This window comes from Pinus tabuliformis, chromosome 1_2, assembly GCF_031772625.1.
Source record: "Pinus tabuliformis cultivar Carrire ecotype Pingquan chromosome 1_2, CPIR1, whole genome shotgun sequence".
Lineage (NCBI taxonomy): Eukaryota > Viridiplantae > Streptophyta > Pinopsida > Pinales > Pinaceae > Pinus > Pinus tabuliformis.
Genome location: NC_142298.1, coordinates 45,691,379 through 45,707,599, shown reverse-complemented (window position 1 = coordinate 45,707,599; position 16,221 = coordinate 45,691,379). Strand labels below are relative to the sequence as shown.

General features: G+C 41.6%; 1 protein-coding gene across 1 annotated transcript in view; it reads right to left on the bottom strand.

The window, feature by feature from the left end:
• Positions 1–15,256, bottom strand: part of LOC149204349 (uncharacterized) — a 525,276-nt gene extending 510,020 nt beyond the window's left edge. Inside the window, exon 1 of the mRNA XM_089394693.1 lies at positions 14,579–15,256. Within this exon, the coding sequence (XP_089250819.1) occupies positions 14,579–14,950 (372 nt within the window). The 5' untranslated portion in view covers positions 14,951–15,256. The remainder of the gene's footprint in view (positions 1–14,578) is intronic.
• Positions 15,257–16,221: the final 965 nt, after the last annotated feature.

Genomic DNA, 16,221 nt, shown 5'->3' with positions numbered 1-16,221 from the left:
TTGTCTTGGCTTGTCTTCTACTGTTTACATTTATGTTCTATCTGCATTTTACTATCATGTTGATGTGATTGCAATTCTGGAAATTGATATTGGGCTAATAAGAAAACTTGAAGTAAATTGCTCTTAAGCATAGAACATACCATAATTTAACATGGTTTCAGAGCTGAGGTGAAGACAAAGCCCAAGCAAGAGTGAAAGAGCAATCACCGAAGATAGTTGGAAAGGTCAAAAGGATTCATGGGTTCCTCATCCCACTTCCCGGCTGAAGAAAAACTCAGTGAGAAGTCTGACTATCACGGATGGAAGATGTCTTTTGATCTAACATTGGAAGAGCAAGAAGTGTTGGACCATGTGAGGGGTAGGATTACGGAGCCTCCATCAAATGCACCGGCTGCTACAAAGAACAAGTACACTAGAGGTGAAGTCAAAGCGAAGAAGATTATCCGAGACTCAATTGACAAGCGTTTGGTGGCCTACATTTCCGAGCTAAACACCTCCAAGGAGATCTACGACAGACTGGTAAGCTTGTTTAAAGTTAGTGATGCAAATCAAGTTTTGTTCCTAAGCTGAATGATACTAAGAAGGGCAAGGATGAGGATATTCAATCCTACTTCTTAAGGATCACTGAAATCAAGAATGATCTCCTATCAATCGGAGAAGTCATTCCTGACCGAGAACTAACTATCACTACCCTTGGAGGGCTCCCATCCAAATGGTATATATTTAGAACCACTCTTCTCAACAATGATGGAATTCCAAGTTTTGAAGAATTGATGTCGAGATGCATTCAAGAAGAGACAAGGATGGTGGAGCAAGAAATGCCTTCAAGCAAAGGCAACCCCACTGCTTTCTCCTCTCATGCCAAAAGGAGAAATAATTTTGGTTCTAAAGGTCATTTCAAAGGAAAGCCCGGATCGAAGGGTGGAAGGAAGGGAAGATGCTTCGTTTGCAATAAATTTGGCCATTATGCGAGGGAGTGTCCAAATAGAAAGGACACATCACATGATGATGATCAAAATCCCTCCAGGGGAAACTCCCATCAAAGAAATGGCAGGTTCAATGGCAAAGGAAAGAGGAATGTGGGAAATCAAAGAAGTGGTCAACCCTCCAAGAAAGCAAAGAACTCCAGGTATGAATCAAATGTTGTTAACAATAAGCAAGATGAGTATTATCTGATATCGGCCCTCTCCACTACCTCTCCTCCAGACTCGTTGGGAAATTAGCTTATTGATAGTGGTGCCTCAAGGCACTTCATTGGTTACAAGGAATCTCTCTCTAATCTGATAGAGAAGGAGACAAACCTGGAGATTATTCTTGTAGACAATTCCACCTATCCCGTAAAGGGTGTAGGGAATGTTACTCTTCAATTAAATCAGGGTAACGCAATCCATTTGCAAGAAGTCTTATATGTACCTAATCTCAAGAAGAACCTGGTGTCCATTTCGGCAATAGAAGACAAAGGCTACAAGGTGGCATTCATCGATGGCAAGGTACGTGTTTGGAAAAAGAATTTTAAAGATGTTTTCACTCTTGGGTTCCAGGTTGGCTCTTTATATCAAGTTGGAGGAAGTTCGTTGGGAGTCATGTCTTGCGACACATCTCTTCAGTCTGAACTATGGCACCGGAGGTTTGCCCACCTTCATTATAAGGCTCTACTCGATGTAAGACAGATGGTGACAGGGATGCTCGAGTTCAAAGTAGAGCATGAAGGTGTATGTCCAGGATGTGCCGAAGGAAAGCTCAAAAGAGGACCATTCCCCTCAAGCCATAGCAAGACCTCCGACATTTTGATGTTGGTTCACTCTGACATATCTAGTATGATGTCCGTGAACTCTTTGGGAGGATATCTATATTATCTCACTTTTACAGATGATTATTCTTGCAAGACTTGGATATACTTCTTGAAAAAGAAGGATGAAGTGTTCACCTGGTTCTGTCACTTCAAAGCCTTGATCGAGAATCAAACCGAGAAGAGAATCAAGATCTTAAGGATTGATAATGGGACCAATGAATCCAATGAGTTCCATGACTTTTGCAAAGAAGCTGGCATTAAGAGGGACACCACAACACCATACACCCCTAAGAAGAATGGTGTGGCTGAAAGGAAGAACCGTACGATTATGGAAGTTGTTCGTTCCATGCTCCATGATCAAAGGCTTCCGAAGTTTCTATGGGCCGAAGCTGCGAACATCGTCGTATATGTTCAAAACTGATGCCCTCATCAAGCATTGGATTCCAAGACTCCCGAAGAAATGTTCACTGGTAAGAAACCTGATGTCTCTCATTTTAGAATTTTTGGAAGTCCCGTATATTTTCATGTGCCGAAAGAGAAAAGAAGCAAATTGGGTGCATCTGGAAAGAAGGGAATCTTTGTGGGCTATAGCGAAAATTCTAAGGGCTATAGAATCTATGTGGTTGGTCAAAGGGAAGTCGAGATAAGTCATGATGTCACCTTTGACGAAAATATGACTCTTAGCAAGGTTGACAATCTTCCTATTCTAAGGAAAGATAAAGAGGCTGACACTAGGAAGTCAGATGAGAAGGAAGATGAATCGATGCCCAATGTTGAAGAACCTATGGATCCTATTGATCCCCCTCCGCAAGAGCCTTCCTCTTCTAGGAAGAGGCCCTCATGGCTTAAGGGGACTCTTGAAGATGCTGAGAGACATATTGCACCTAGAGGGACTTTCCATGAAAGCAAGAAGCCGACCAAGTATCAAGGATACTTGACCATTATGAGCACCATCATGCAAAACGAGCCTTCATCGTTCGAAGAAATCGTAAAGCATCAAGTATGGAAGGATGCTATGAATGAAGAATACAAGTCCATCATGAAGAATGATGTCTAGGATGTGGTCCCTAGGCCCCAGGACAAATCAGTTGTCACCTCGAAATGGATTTACAAAATCAAGCATGGAGCTGATGGGAGTGCTGAAAAGTTGAAAGGACCGTAAAGCCAATGTAAATACAGTAAAGGGGTTTTTATCATGAGCCTGTAATTAATTTCCTGAAATTTTACAAAATTAACTAACAGAACCGCTGAGGGTACCTACCTGTGCACCTGCGGTTGATGATGCCTCCAGCTACCCTGCTTCGGTTACCAAGAGACCGAATCCACCCAGCGAAACTGAGAAGAACCTCACTACTCAGTCCAGTAAACTTCTTAGTTGAAGCAAATTGTTCCCCCATGCCCAGAAACCTCAGAACAATCCGCGCTCTTCCTGTTGGTAACTCCAGTTTATGGATGTCCTCCCTTCTTCAGTTTCCCCTTCCTCTGTTCTTTTCCTTCCTCCCTGCCCCCTTCCAAAATTCTTCTCCGTGGTTTATATCTTGTTTCTTGGTGGTGGCCGCTCTTCCACCAGCAGCCCACCACTTTGCCTCCTAGTGACACCCTTCCATGTCACGTATCATATATATTTCTTTTATGGTCACGTATCATATATATTTCTTTTATGATTTAATAAATTATATTTCTTTATGATTTAATAAAATATATTTCTTTTATGGTTTAGTAAAGTACTTCTTTTTAATATAAAGATCATAAGGTTATACTAAGTACCTTACTTTTGATTAATTTATTATATTACTATTATAATTTTATTAATAATCTAAAATATATAATTATATAACCATCTTTTAGGATTTAGCTTAATTTTTAACATCTATCCTTTTATAGTTATGTTTACATTATACATTTTAAATTTAGTATCTACCCATTAATCATGATACATTAAGCAATATGGGTGTTGATGGGGGAATAGAACTTCTATTTGAAGAAGTGTCATGATATTTAATACTTATAGTTAATTTAGTATATAAATACTAGTGCGGTGTATGCGACACATGCATATGTAGCTATCATATGCATGCATCGTATGCTTTCTATTATTCTTGTGTTCTCTATATTTATAGATAGGTCGTTACAAAAGTATAAGGCTCGCTTTGTTGCTCGAGGCTTCTCTCAAAAGAAAGGTGTAGATTATGATGAGATATTTGCACTTGTTGCCCGATACACCACCATCCGCTCGATCATAGCCCTTGTTGCCTCACAAGGATGGAACCTACATCAGATGGATGTCAAGACCACATTCTTGCATGGTTCGATTGAAGAGGAAGTCTATGTGGAACAACCCGAGGGGTTTGAGATTCATAATCGGGAATCTCATGTATGTAGGTTGAAGAAAGCCCTCTATGGGTTGAAGGAAGCACCCCGAGCTTGGTATGAGAGGATCAATAGCTATTTGATGAAGCTGGGATTCACTAGGAGTGAAGCCGATCTGAACCTTTACTTTAAGGTTGAAGATGATAAACCTCTCATACTGGTGTTGTATGTTGACGACCTCTTTCTGACAGGTGCAGACCCTCTCATTCACAAATGTAAGAGGGAGTTGGCTTCCGAATTTGAGATGAAGGACCTAGGACTGATGCACTATTTCCTAGGGCTGGAGGTCTGGCAAAAGCTAGGAGAAATTTTCCTATCTCAAGGAAAATACGTGGTGAAGATATTGGAGAGATTTGGTATGGTGGATTGCAAGCCCGTGACTACCCCGATGGAGCTTAACTTCAAGAAGTTATGCGGTAGCGCTATCGGACCTGTATTGGGAAATGCTTCTAAGTATGGGCAACTCATTGGAGCATTGATGTTTTTGGTGAACTCCCGTCCGAATATATGTTTTGCAGTCAACACATTGAGCCAATATATGGTTGAGCCTCATCACTCACATTGGATTGGTGCCAAGAATCTTCTTAGATATCTTCGGGGCACAATCACTCATGGATTGAGATACACTGCCGGAAATGTGAGGTTGCATGGTTATTCCGATGCTGATTGGGCAGGCAGTGTGGTGGACCAAAAGAGCACTTCCAGGTGTTGTTTCTCTTTGGGTTCTGCTTCGATATCCTCGATAAGCAGGAAGTAGAAGTCGGTGGCTTTGAGCACCGTTGAGGCCGAATACATTACTGCAAGTATGGCCTCCTGTGAAGCTGTCTGGTTGCGGAAGCTCTTTAGTGAGTTGTTTGGTCATATGCTGGATACTACCATGATCCTCTGCGACAACTAGAGTGGGATTCGTTTATCAGAGAATCCCATATTTCATGATCACTCCAAGCACATCGATATCAGGTACCACTTTATCCGGGATATGGTACAACGAGGAGCAATAAGGCTCCATCATATTGGGACTGATGAGCAAGTCGCCGACATTCTGACGAAGCCCCTAGGAAAGGTCAAATTCTTGACTTTCTGAGAACGACTAGGAGTCGTGGAGAGACCCTCTTATGAGGGTCCTGTATGATACATACATTGAGCTCTGGGAGCTCCAGGGGGCTTGGGGTACTTCTTGGAGCAACGAGCAACCATAGGGTGACTCACCCTCCCCTAGTGGTGCGCTATGTACAGGGTGAATGGTTCAGCCTTCCCCTGTGATACCCCGTGGCAACATGTAGGCAGGATGAGTGGTTTATCCTTCTCCTGTCGAGACATCCTACCCATGTAGTCTGGGACTCATGGGAAGTACCTCTCATCTGGCCAATGAGTAGGGAAATGAGGATAGCGACCATAGTAGTACCGATGGATGCATCGTATATCTACCGTACTCCCTATGCTAGGATGACATTGATCTGGGATCAATTGGAACTAACTTCGGGTTATTAAGAGTGGTATGAGACACTCTCTTTATTTGGAACTGACTTCGGGTCAGTAAGAGTGATATAACTCACTCTCTTTTAGAACTGATTTCGGATCAGTAAGAGTGGTATGACACACTCTCTTCATTGGGACTAACTTCAGGTCAGTAAAAGTGCTATTAGACACTCTCTTTTATCTGGGACTGACTTCGGGTCAGTAGAGGATGGTATGATACATTCTCGATCACTTCTTCTTCATAGTTCAGCAGAGCAAAGCAGTGCAGGGCAGTGCATTTGATGGCAAAGATAGTACCGACAGACAAATGGATTAGCAGATGGAGTTCTCCCTAGTTGAGAGGAAGTGTTAAAATTGGCAACTAGGACCAAACTCCATGTGGGTCACCTCATTTGTGGCAGCTGATATTTTTCTTGGATTCCTCTCATCGAGAGGTGTAGGATTGATCTAATGATCATCTGATTCCGACATGTCTTCATGGAGATATGAATTTATTTGTATTTCTTGACAATTTGTCAAGGTCGGCCAGCAAGCAAAACAGTGTTTCTCAACCCCAGTTTAACCTCAACGTGGCATATAAAAGGAGGAGACCTTGTGGCATTATACCACTCATCTCATCTTCTCATCTCTTCTCTCGCCTAGCTTGATTGGGTATGTGTAGGAGGAGCAGTTATCTCTCATGTAGGAAGAAGGAGGACGCAGGACTGTTGCAGCAGCGTTGACTTAGGTTGACCAAGGAGCAGCTAGGTTGGGTTTAACTGCGTTGACCAGTGAAGAGGTCAGTTTGACTGCGGATTAGTGTGGGGAGCCTCTTCCAAGCAAGCCAGAGTTCTAGACAGCAAGCGTTGACCCATGTTTGACCACAGATTTGACCAGCGTTGACTGTTGAGGGTTGACCGCAGGGCTGTACATGCATTGACCACTATTTGACCATCTTTCTTGGACTGTTTTGGGCTGCCTATCATTGTTGTTGGAGGCCGAGTTGACCAAGGTTGACTTGAGGTCAGTTGTGAGTTGTTTGACGAGCTTTGACTTTGCTGGTTAGGGTTTAGTTGCTGTTGTCATAAAATTACAGAATTGTGAATTTGTATTATCTCTCTCTCTGCTGAATTATTGAAGAATAGAAGAAGAATTGATCAAGGGTTTCCCCGCATTGGGGTTTGTCCCTGGCGGGTGCCACATCTTGTGTCTCTTGTCTTGGCTTGTCTTCTACTGTTTACATTTATGTTCCATCTGCATTTTACTATCATGTTGATGTGATTGCAATTCTGGAAATTGATATTGGGCTAATAAGAAAACTTGAAGTAAATTGCTCTTAAGCATAGAACATACCATAATTTAACAAAAAGTATCAAAGCATAAACAACGTATGGAGTTTTATGTAGAAATTATGATGTAGATTCGAAATTGTTCATGAAATTTACTAAATCACAAACTCGAATCTGCTTTATTGTTCTGCGGAATTCAATTCACAATCTAGAACACAAATCATAGATATGCAAAAGGAAATATCACACATGCACAGAGATTTATCTAGGGGAAAGCAACTGCTCAAAACCCCTTCCTATATGTATTGCATTAATCAAAGAATAGAGATGAATACATATGCTTGCTCAAGCCTAAGCACAACCTGCAAGTGTATAGTCTATCTCTCTATCTAACTAACTGACTCTGGCCAACACTTAGCCAATTTTCAAGCCTTCCAAGCTCATATTTCCTTGCGTTGTTCCTTGAGGAAATTGGCCCCCCTATTATCTAGAAAATTCCCTCAATTGGATTGCGCAATTCCTCTAGGCTCATCCTCTGATTGCATGCACCACCTGTACACATTGGAATAGTCTACAATTGATAGTACACTGCCTTGGAATCTCCATCTCAACTGGGTAACTCGAATTCTCTGCATGCATCAATTATTTTGGGTTGATTGATTAGTTAATTGGTTGATCATTGAGTGTGGTTGAAGTTACACTTCCACAACTTGACCTTCCACTAGTTCCTCCAATAGTTAGAACTAATTTAACTGACCATAACTCAATTTAACTGAAATAGATTGCTACAAATTAGCAATCAATCATACTGAACTAAACTCAAGCTTCCCCAACTCAAATTAACAGAGTTAACTAAGTGACAAGTGCCATGTCACCTTAGTTAACTACCTCCAAGATTTCTGCTGAAATGGAAATTCGAATTTTCTCTAGTTTGACCAAGGCAAGGTCAAACTGAGATTTTCTTGCTGCATTTTCAACACTCCCTCTCAGCAAGAAAGGGATTATCAACCACCCCTATCTTACACTTGTGGAACTCGAACTTCCCTCTTGACAAGGCCTTTGTCAAAATGTCAGCATCTTGTTCCTCTGTCGGAATGTACTGCAACAACATTATCTGCCTCTGCACACAATCCCATAAATGGTGATATCGGATATCTATATGCTTGGATTGATTGTGAAAAACAGGATTTTCAGAGAGCTTGATGCAACTCTGATTATCACAGTAGATCACAGTTGGATCCATCATCTGACCAAACAATCCAACAAGTATCTTTCTCATCCAGATCGCCTCACATGTTGCTTGACTTGCAGCCATGTATTCTACTTTTGTCGAGCTGAGTACCACAGATCTTTGCTTCTTGTTGTACCAAGAAACCGTTACAGACCCAACACTGAAAATTCCACCTGATGTACTCTTTCGGTCTGATGGACTCCCCGCCCAATCTGCATTTGTGAAGCCACACAACTTCACTCCCTCTGTCCGTCTGTACCATAGTCCAAACTAGATAGTGCCTCTGAGGTACCGTAGAACATGCTTAGCTACCCTCCAAAATAATTTGGTTGGCCTAACCATAGCTTGGCTCAGCTGGTTGACTGCATAGCACATATCTAGTCGTGTGTTCACAAGATACATTAGTGAACCCACCAACTGCCGGTAAACAGTAGCATCCACTTCCTCACCTGAAGTGGCATCCTCTTTCCTCTAGTTGGTCGCTAGAGGTGTCTCCATGGGTTTGCAACTGTCCATGTGGAACCTCTAAAGTATCTCGTTGGCATACTTGCCCTGAGAGACAAATAGTTCCCCATCACCTTGCCATACTTCCAATCTGAGGAAGTAGTGCATGAGACCCATGTCCTTCATTTCAAACTCTCTTGCAAGGTCCTCCTTGCAAGATTTGATCAGCTGCTCATCACCAATTAAAATCAAGTCATCAACATATAAGACAATAATCAACAATTTACCTTCTACCAAAATATGATAAAGGTTTGCATCCACTTCACTTTTGGTGAAGCCGAAACAGGTAAGATAGCTAACGATCCTAGTGTACCAAGCACGGGGTGCTTGCTTGAGATCGTACAACGCTCACTTGAGTCTGCACACATGAGACTCCCGATCAAAAGTCTCAAAGCCTTCTGGTTGTTGATATACACCTCCTCCTCAATAACTCCATTAAGGAATGTTGTTTTCACATCCATCTGGTGGATATTCCACCTCGTTCGTGCAGCCAAAGCAAGGATTGATCTGATGGATGAGTACCTTGCTACAGTAGCAAAGGTCTCCTCATAGTCAATCCTTTCAACCTGAGAGTACCCCTTGGCCACAAATTTGGCCTTGTACTTTTCTATGCTTTTTTCTGCTGCATGCTTTACTTTGAAGATCCATCTCGAACCCACAATTGATTTGTCTACTAGTCTTGGGACCACTTCCCAAACACTGTTGTTTACAATGGATTCGTACTCCTCCACCATTGCATCAACCCATACAAGTTGCTCTATTGCTTCCTCGAAAGAGGATGGCTCAGTCTCTACAAGCTCAATCATTAGATCCATGTAGCCAGTGTACCAATCTGGTGACCTTCTCTGCCTGCACTGATTTGAAGGAGCACCCACATTCTCCCTTGCATCCTGCACAAGTCTCTTTGCTTCTCTGGTCCTTTTCCTGCCTTCTCTGGATGGTTCAGTTTGAGTGGTTGTCTCCACTCTTTGCTCCTCAACTTGTGGTTGCTCTACAACTTCTTGAGGTTCCTCCTTTGGAGCTAAAAGCTCCTCTTCTAGTGGGATTTGAAGCGAGCACCGCATCGCTTTGTCTTCATCAAATTTTACATCCCTTCGCACAACTATCATTCTGAGGGATGGCAAGTACACACAGTAGTTGTGGAAAGTTTCTGTGTAACCCACAAATACCCCCAATTTTGTTGTCGGCTCTATCTTCTTCCTTGATTATTTGGAGACATGGCAATAAACAGAGGCTCCAAAAATCCTGAAGTGCGACACATCCGACTTTCTCCCCGAGAAAGCCTCCTCCGGTGTAATCATGCCCAGAATCCGATGAGGACTCTGGTTCTACAAATAGATTGTTGTGTTGCATGCCTCGGCCCACAAATGCAAAGATAGGCCTTGATCATGCAACATCGCCCTTGTTGCTCCCACAATGCTACGGTTCTTCCTCTCAGCCACCCTATTTTGTTGTGGGTCGTGGGGTGTTGTCAAATCTCATCGAATGCCTTCTTTTGCACAAAAAATTTTAAATTTATTCAACATGTACTCACCTCCATTATCGCTCCTGAGAGCCTTCACCTTCTCGCCCGTTTCTTTCTCAACCAGTGCCTTGAATTCTACAAACTTGGAGAATCTCTCATCTGTCTTCCGCATGAAGAAGCTCCAGCACTTACTTAAGAAGTCATCAATAAAAATGACAAAACATTTGTGCCTAGCAGTGGAGGTTGTCGAGAAAGGTCCACAGACATCAGAGTCGATCCTTTCAATGACTACATGTGCTTTGTTGTCCCGATCATGGAAGGTGGTTTTTGTGTACTTCCCCAAGGTACATCCTTTGCATACATCCTGCTGCTTAAGTGCTCCTTTGGAGAGTCTTATGCTTACTAGTTGCATGACCTTTAAAGCGCCATGATGCAAATGGCAGTGTTCTATGCCAAAGTTCACCGACATCGCGGCTTGCACCTTCTCCGCCTTTATGCTCAATGAAGCACAATCCTCCACATCTAACTTGTATAGGTTCTTCACATGAACCTCGATCTGCTTCACCTATCACGTGGCTATGTGTCTCAGGAATGCCTTTCCTTTGCTAAAGATCACATCATAACCACGGTCTTCCAAAACTACAAAAGAGATGAGATTTTTCTTTAGGCCCAGAACGAACATGACATCATTGAACCTGAGGGGGGAGCCCAACTCCCTCTGAAAGGTGACTATACCAATCTCAGTCATGTTGTACCTTCCATCATCCCCCATCTCAATGTGCATCTGCAAGTCTTTTTCCTCCAGGTCATTGAAAATTTCTCTATTCCCCGTCATATGGAACGAGGCACCTGAGTCCAAGTACCACATACTCCCCATCACTGTGTTGGCCATGCATGCAATGAGGGTAAAGTCAAGCTCGAACTGTGAAGCCAAAGCTTCACCTACTGCTCCTCCTGAGGTCTTCTTGCTTGTCTTCTTGTGTGGACACTTCGTGGCATAATGCCTAAATTCATGACAATGGAAGCATTTAATTTTTGACAAATCTTTCTTCTTGCCCCCTTGACTGGATTCTGGTTTGGATTGGGATTTCTTCCCTTTTCCCTTCTTTTCCTTTCCAACCAATGCAAATTTTTCTTCATCCTCGCCCTTGGATGAAGTCCCATCTCTAGTATTCCACCTTATTTCCTCCTGTACCAAGTCAGACCATAGGCGCTCCCAACTCGATAGTTTCTCCCTCCCATTCACCAAATCTTGATAGATATGCCAACTCTTGGGAAGGCCTAGAAGGGCTAGAGCTACTAAGTCTTCTTCAGGGACATTAACGTTGACCCCGCCAAGTTCATCACGACACTGTGTAAACTTGCTCAGATACTGTGGAATTGTGTCATTCTTTTGCATCTTGATACTTCGAAGTTTATCCTTGACCGCCAGCTTCCTATGGTCACTACTATTCTCGAACAATTTTTCAATGCTTTCCACATCGCGAACGGAGTTTCTTTTCCGTGGAGATTCGAGACAATATGATCCCGTACTCCCTCCAAGATTATTCTCCTCGCCTTGGCTACATATTTCTTCCACTGAGCAAGGTTTTGGGCATCAAATGCTTGAGATTTTGCAACATCTGTCTTGATGTATTCTAGCAACCCATTGTCATCCAATACTGCCTCCATGCGGTCCTTCCATGCAACAAAATTTGAGGTGCCTTCCAAGGCATACTCTAGCCTTAGTCCGTTGAAGGTCGTCTTCTCAGCTCTAAAGAAATCCTACTACACTGATCTTCAAATTTGAACCTCTAAGACCCAACTTTGAATTTCCTGTTCTATTGTGAATCCTGCTCTGATACCATGTAGAAATTATGATGTAGATTCGAAACTTCTCATGAAATTTACTAAATCACAAGACTCGAAGCTACTCTATTATTCTATGGAATTCAATTCACAATCTAGAACACAAATCATAGACATGCAAAAGGAAATATCACACATGCACAGAGATTTATCTAGGGGAAAGCAACTGCTCAAAACCCCTTCCTATTTGTATTGCATTAATCAAAGAATAGAGATGAATACATATGTTTTCTCAAGCCTGAGCACAACCTGCAAGTGTATAGTCTATCTCTCTACCTGACTGACTGACTTTGGCCAACATTCAGCCTATTTTCAAGCCTTCCAAGCTTCTACTTCCTTCCGTTGTTCCTTGAGGAAATTAGCCCCTATTATTTAGGAAATTCCCTCAATTGGATTGCGCAATTCCTCTAGGCTCATCCTCTGACTGCATGCACCACCTGTACACATCGGAATAGTCTACAACTGATAGTACACTGCCTTGGAATCTCCATCTCAACTGGGTAACTCGAATTCTCTGCATGCATCAATTATTTTGGGCTGATTGATTAGTTAATTGGTTGATCACTGAGTGTGGTTGAAGTTACACTTCCACAACTTGACCTTCCACTAGTTCTTCCAACAGTTAGAACTAATTTAACTGACCATAACTCAATTTAACTAAAATAGATTGCTACAAAATAACAATCAATCATATTGAACTATACTCAAGCTTCCCCAACTCGAATTAACTGAGCGACAAGTGCCATGTCACCTCAATTAACTACATCCAAGATTTCTACTAAAATGGAAATTCGAATTTTCTCTAGTTTGACCAAGGCAAGGTCAAACTGAGATTTTGAGATTTTCTTGCTGCATTTTCAACATTTTATGGTGCCCCGTCCTCTTGTGCCACAACTCACACAAGTTGCCACTATTATGAACCAAGGCTCAACCTTGTTCACTTGCAACTTATACAGATTACCTTCTCTAACCCCTATTACTTGTGTTCTATGTGAGCTAGATTCCTTTGGCCTAATCAAGGCTTGTTGGTTCGCGAACTCTACTACATAGCACTTATCCTCCATAACCAAAACTAAAAGCAAGTTATTTCTAAGACCTAAAACAAACAAGACATCATCAAAATCTAAAGAGTTACCTAGCTCAAGCAAGAAGGAAATAGTTCCAGCTCCTGCTATTGGGTACTTGGCATCATCATCAAGTTCAACCTATACTCAGGATTCCTACTTCTTTAGACTAGAAAATAATTGTCAGGCTAATGTCATATGACAAAATGTCCCACTATCCACATACCATACATTCCTAGGAACTGTCTTGGTAGAAAGGCAAGATACCACCGAGAAGTCAACCATGATCTCTCTCTCACTTTTTATCCTTGTTTTGTAGAGAAGCCCAATATGATGCCCAATATGATTTGACGTATTGAACTTGGGGCTAAGAAAGATTGTTGTCGTAAAGATCAGATAACACATGGCAGTCCTCAAGCATTGGGTTTTCCACTGATGGCTTTGTTTTGATAAATCCAGCATAATTTTATATGGCGAAGATGTCCTCAACATTTCAATAATGATGGTGCTCACCATTTAACGTGGGGTTTCTTGGCAATCACTTTTTAAATTCACATCTTGCCATTGTTTCATGCACTAATGTAGTTTCTTAGCAATGAATTTTTAAATTCACATCTTGCCATTGTTTCATGCACTGATGTAAGGGTAATGGCACCCACATTTTTTGGGCACAAAAATTATCGAACTTGCCTTTTTGAAAACCTAAGTTCAGTGCACAAAACCTGATTCTGGCATTGGCATCCATGTTAGCATATGTGATATCCATAGTCTTGTGGAACCTGATAAATAGGCTAGCTATCAGTCGAATCTCATGATCAGAAAGTAACAGTGAATATCCAAGCTAGCAACCATCGGATTCTCAAACCTGGCACCTAATTTTAACTGTGTTCTTAGCTACTTTTATAATCACAGCAAACGGTGCCAACCCATAAATAAAAAATAACTTCTGGGAATAAAATTTAACAAAACAGCATTGTGATTCTTTAGCACAACATCCTGCCTTGTATTGCAGTACATCGCTAGGCCTTCAAAGTTTTGCTTTCATTTCAATACCGAAATCAATTGTCAGGGACAAACTAAACGTCAGGGGCTCTTCTTCCAGCACAGTATGTCCATATATATATATATATAGAGCCTAGGCTGGGGCCGGTTCGTCTATTGGATGGAAGCACGAGCTACCCACAGTGGGACACTATCACCAGGATTGTGTAAAGCTCCGCCAAGCTTGGATGCACTTTGGGATAGTTTAATTCTTCAAAATGTAGCTTCCATCCCCATAAAATTTGAATCCAAAATTGGTTGAGGAATAAACCCCGCTCAAACCAACTAATCTACATCTCATAGGTTCTTTGAATTCTTGGACATATCTGTTATTACTGGGAACTTAAATTATGCATGATGGTAATACAGTTTTTTCATGTAATTTGTTGAGTGCTTTCAAAAAAAACCATAGAGGAACAATGAAGCTGCACAATGCTCACTAGACTTTACAGAATTCAATGCAAGGGGAAGGTGGAAGTAAGAGTAGGGTGAGAAAGGAAGAAAAGAAGATGTTACTTGTTTCAAGGCAAGCATGGCAAGGGCTGAAAGTCCACTTCCGCCAATACCCACAAAGTGTACCCACCCTTTCTCCTTTTCCTCACTACTCCGACCACCACCACCAGTGGCACCGTTTTCTCTGCTGCTAAACCCATTTGCTATTGCTCTCACCCTGTGTAATGATACTGGCCAGTGCCTTTTTCCTTCTAACATGTACGTGTAGTCTTTCTTTTGTTTTAGTTGGTAACAGAGGCTACATCCTGACCCCATGCGCCTTCTTCCTGATATCGACTCCAACTCCCATTTTGAAGATACATTCGAAGATGTTATTCTATGACTGTGGACGTTGAATACTTTTGGAATGGATGGAAATAAAATTTCTACTTCCATTGTCACAGTTTTACATGGAATTTCGCATGAAATTATCCAAATTTCCAGGCAACCATGAATTCTTCAGGGCCACCAACTCAGGTTTCATGTTTCTTATGCGGGGTTCAAGGGATATTGACCTTTAATGATGGCAAATCATCTTACTAGACGCTTGAACTATTCCCTCCCCCCAAAACCAGACTCTTCTAAGTCTATTTTGCTCAGCGTTGCATCCGATCCAACACAACTGTACCTCTCAAAATCATTCCCACGTGCACTATCTTAATCGCCTCGGGTTAATAGTCCCGTGGTACATTTGAAACAAAGAAACCCGTCTACGAGGTTTAGGGTAGTCTTTATTTTTTTAAATGAAAATGTTGTTCAGTTGAACTTAAAGTGAATAACCCATAGCAAAGACCCATATGCAGTTTTAGAGTAAGATATTGCTAAATATTTTCAGCAGGGAGAAGTTATTTTAGTGGGAGATTTCAATGTGTTATTTTTTTTGTTGCAAAGAGGATCACAATCCTATTTGGCTCATTGAAGAGGATTCTCCCCAAAGGGTGAGATGTTCAGAAGATGACAAAGTTAGCAATCATTTTGGTGAGGAGTTGTTGACGTTATGTGGTGCTTTCAACTTAATTATCTGCAATGGTCTAGATAAATGGAAAAGGTCTCGGGAGTTCACTTGCAACACATACAATGGGGCAAGTGTTGTTGACTACGTTATTTGTTCACAAAGCTTGATAGAAAGGATAGATGAAGTTAAGATTGAAGAGCATATGTGGGACTTAAAGTCAAACCATAACCCAATTTATATAAAGATATCTTGGTTAGAAGAAAGTCAACATAGGAGGAAAACCCAATGTTCTCAGCAATCGATATCAAGGGGCAAAATTCTTCCAACGCAAGAAAATTGCACTATCTTCAAAACAATGTTGGAGAGATCAATTCAGAAAGGGAAGAGTGGCTCCCAAAGCCTCAATAGTCATGAGTTAACAAATATAATTCAGAGTGCACTTGAGAAGTGCAAAAGAGCAAAAAATAGGAAATTTGAATCAAATTGTTTTCCTGTAAATGCTTGGTTTGATGAGGAATGCTAAATGGCAAGGAAAACCTTGAAAAAAGGCAGGTGAGGAGGAGAAGAAGATGAAGATGAATGTAAAGGTTTATAAGCAGATTTTAAAGAAGAAAAAAGATGAGTTCATGCAAACAAGGGGAGAATAGTTAATATATCTAGGCAAGAATCACCCAAAGTGTTTTTGGCAGGAACTTCAACCAAGGAAGAAGCA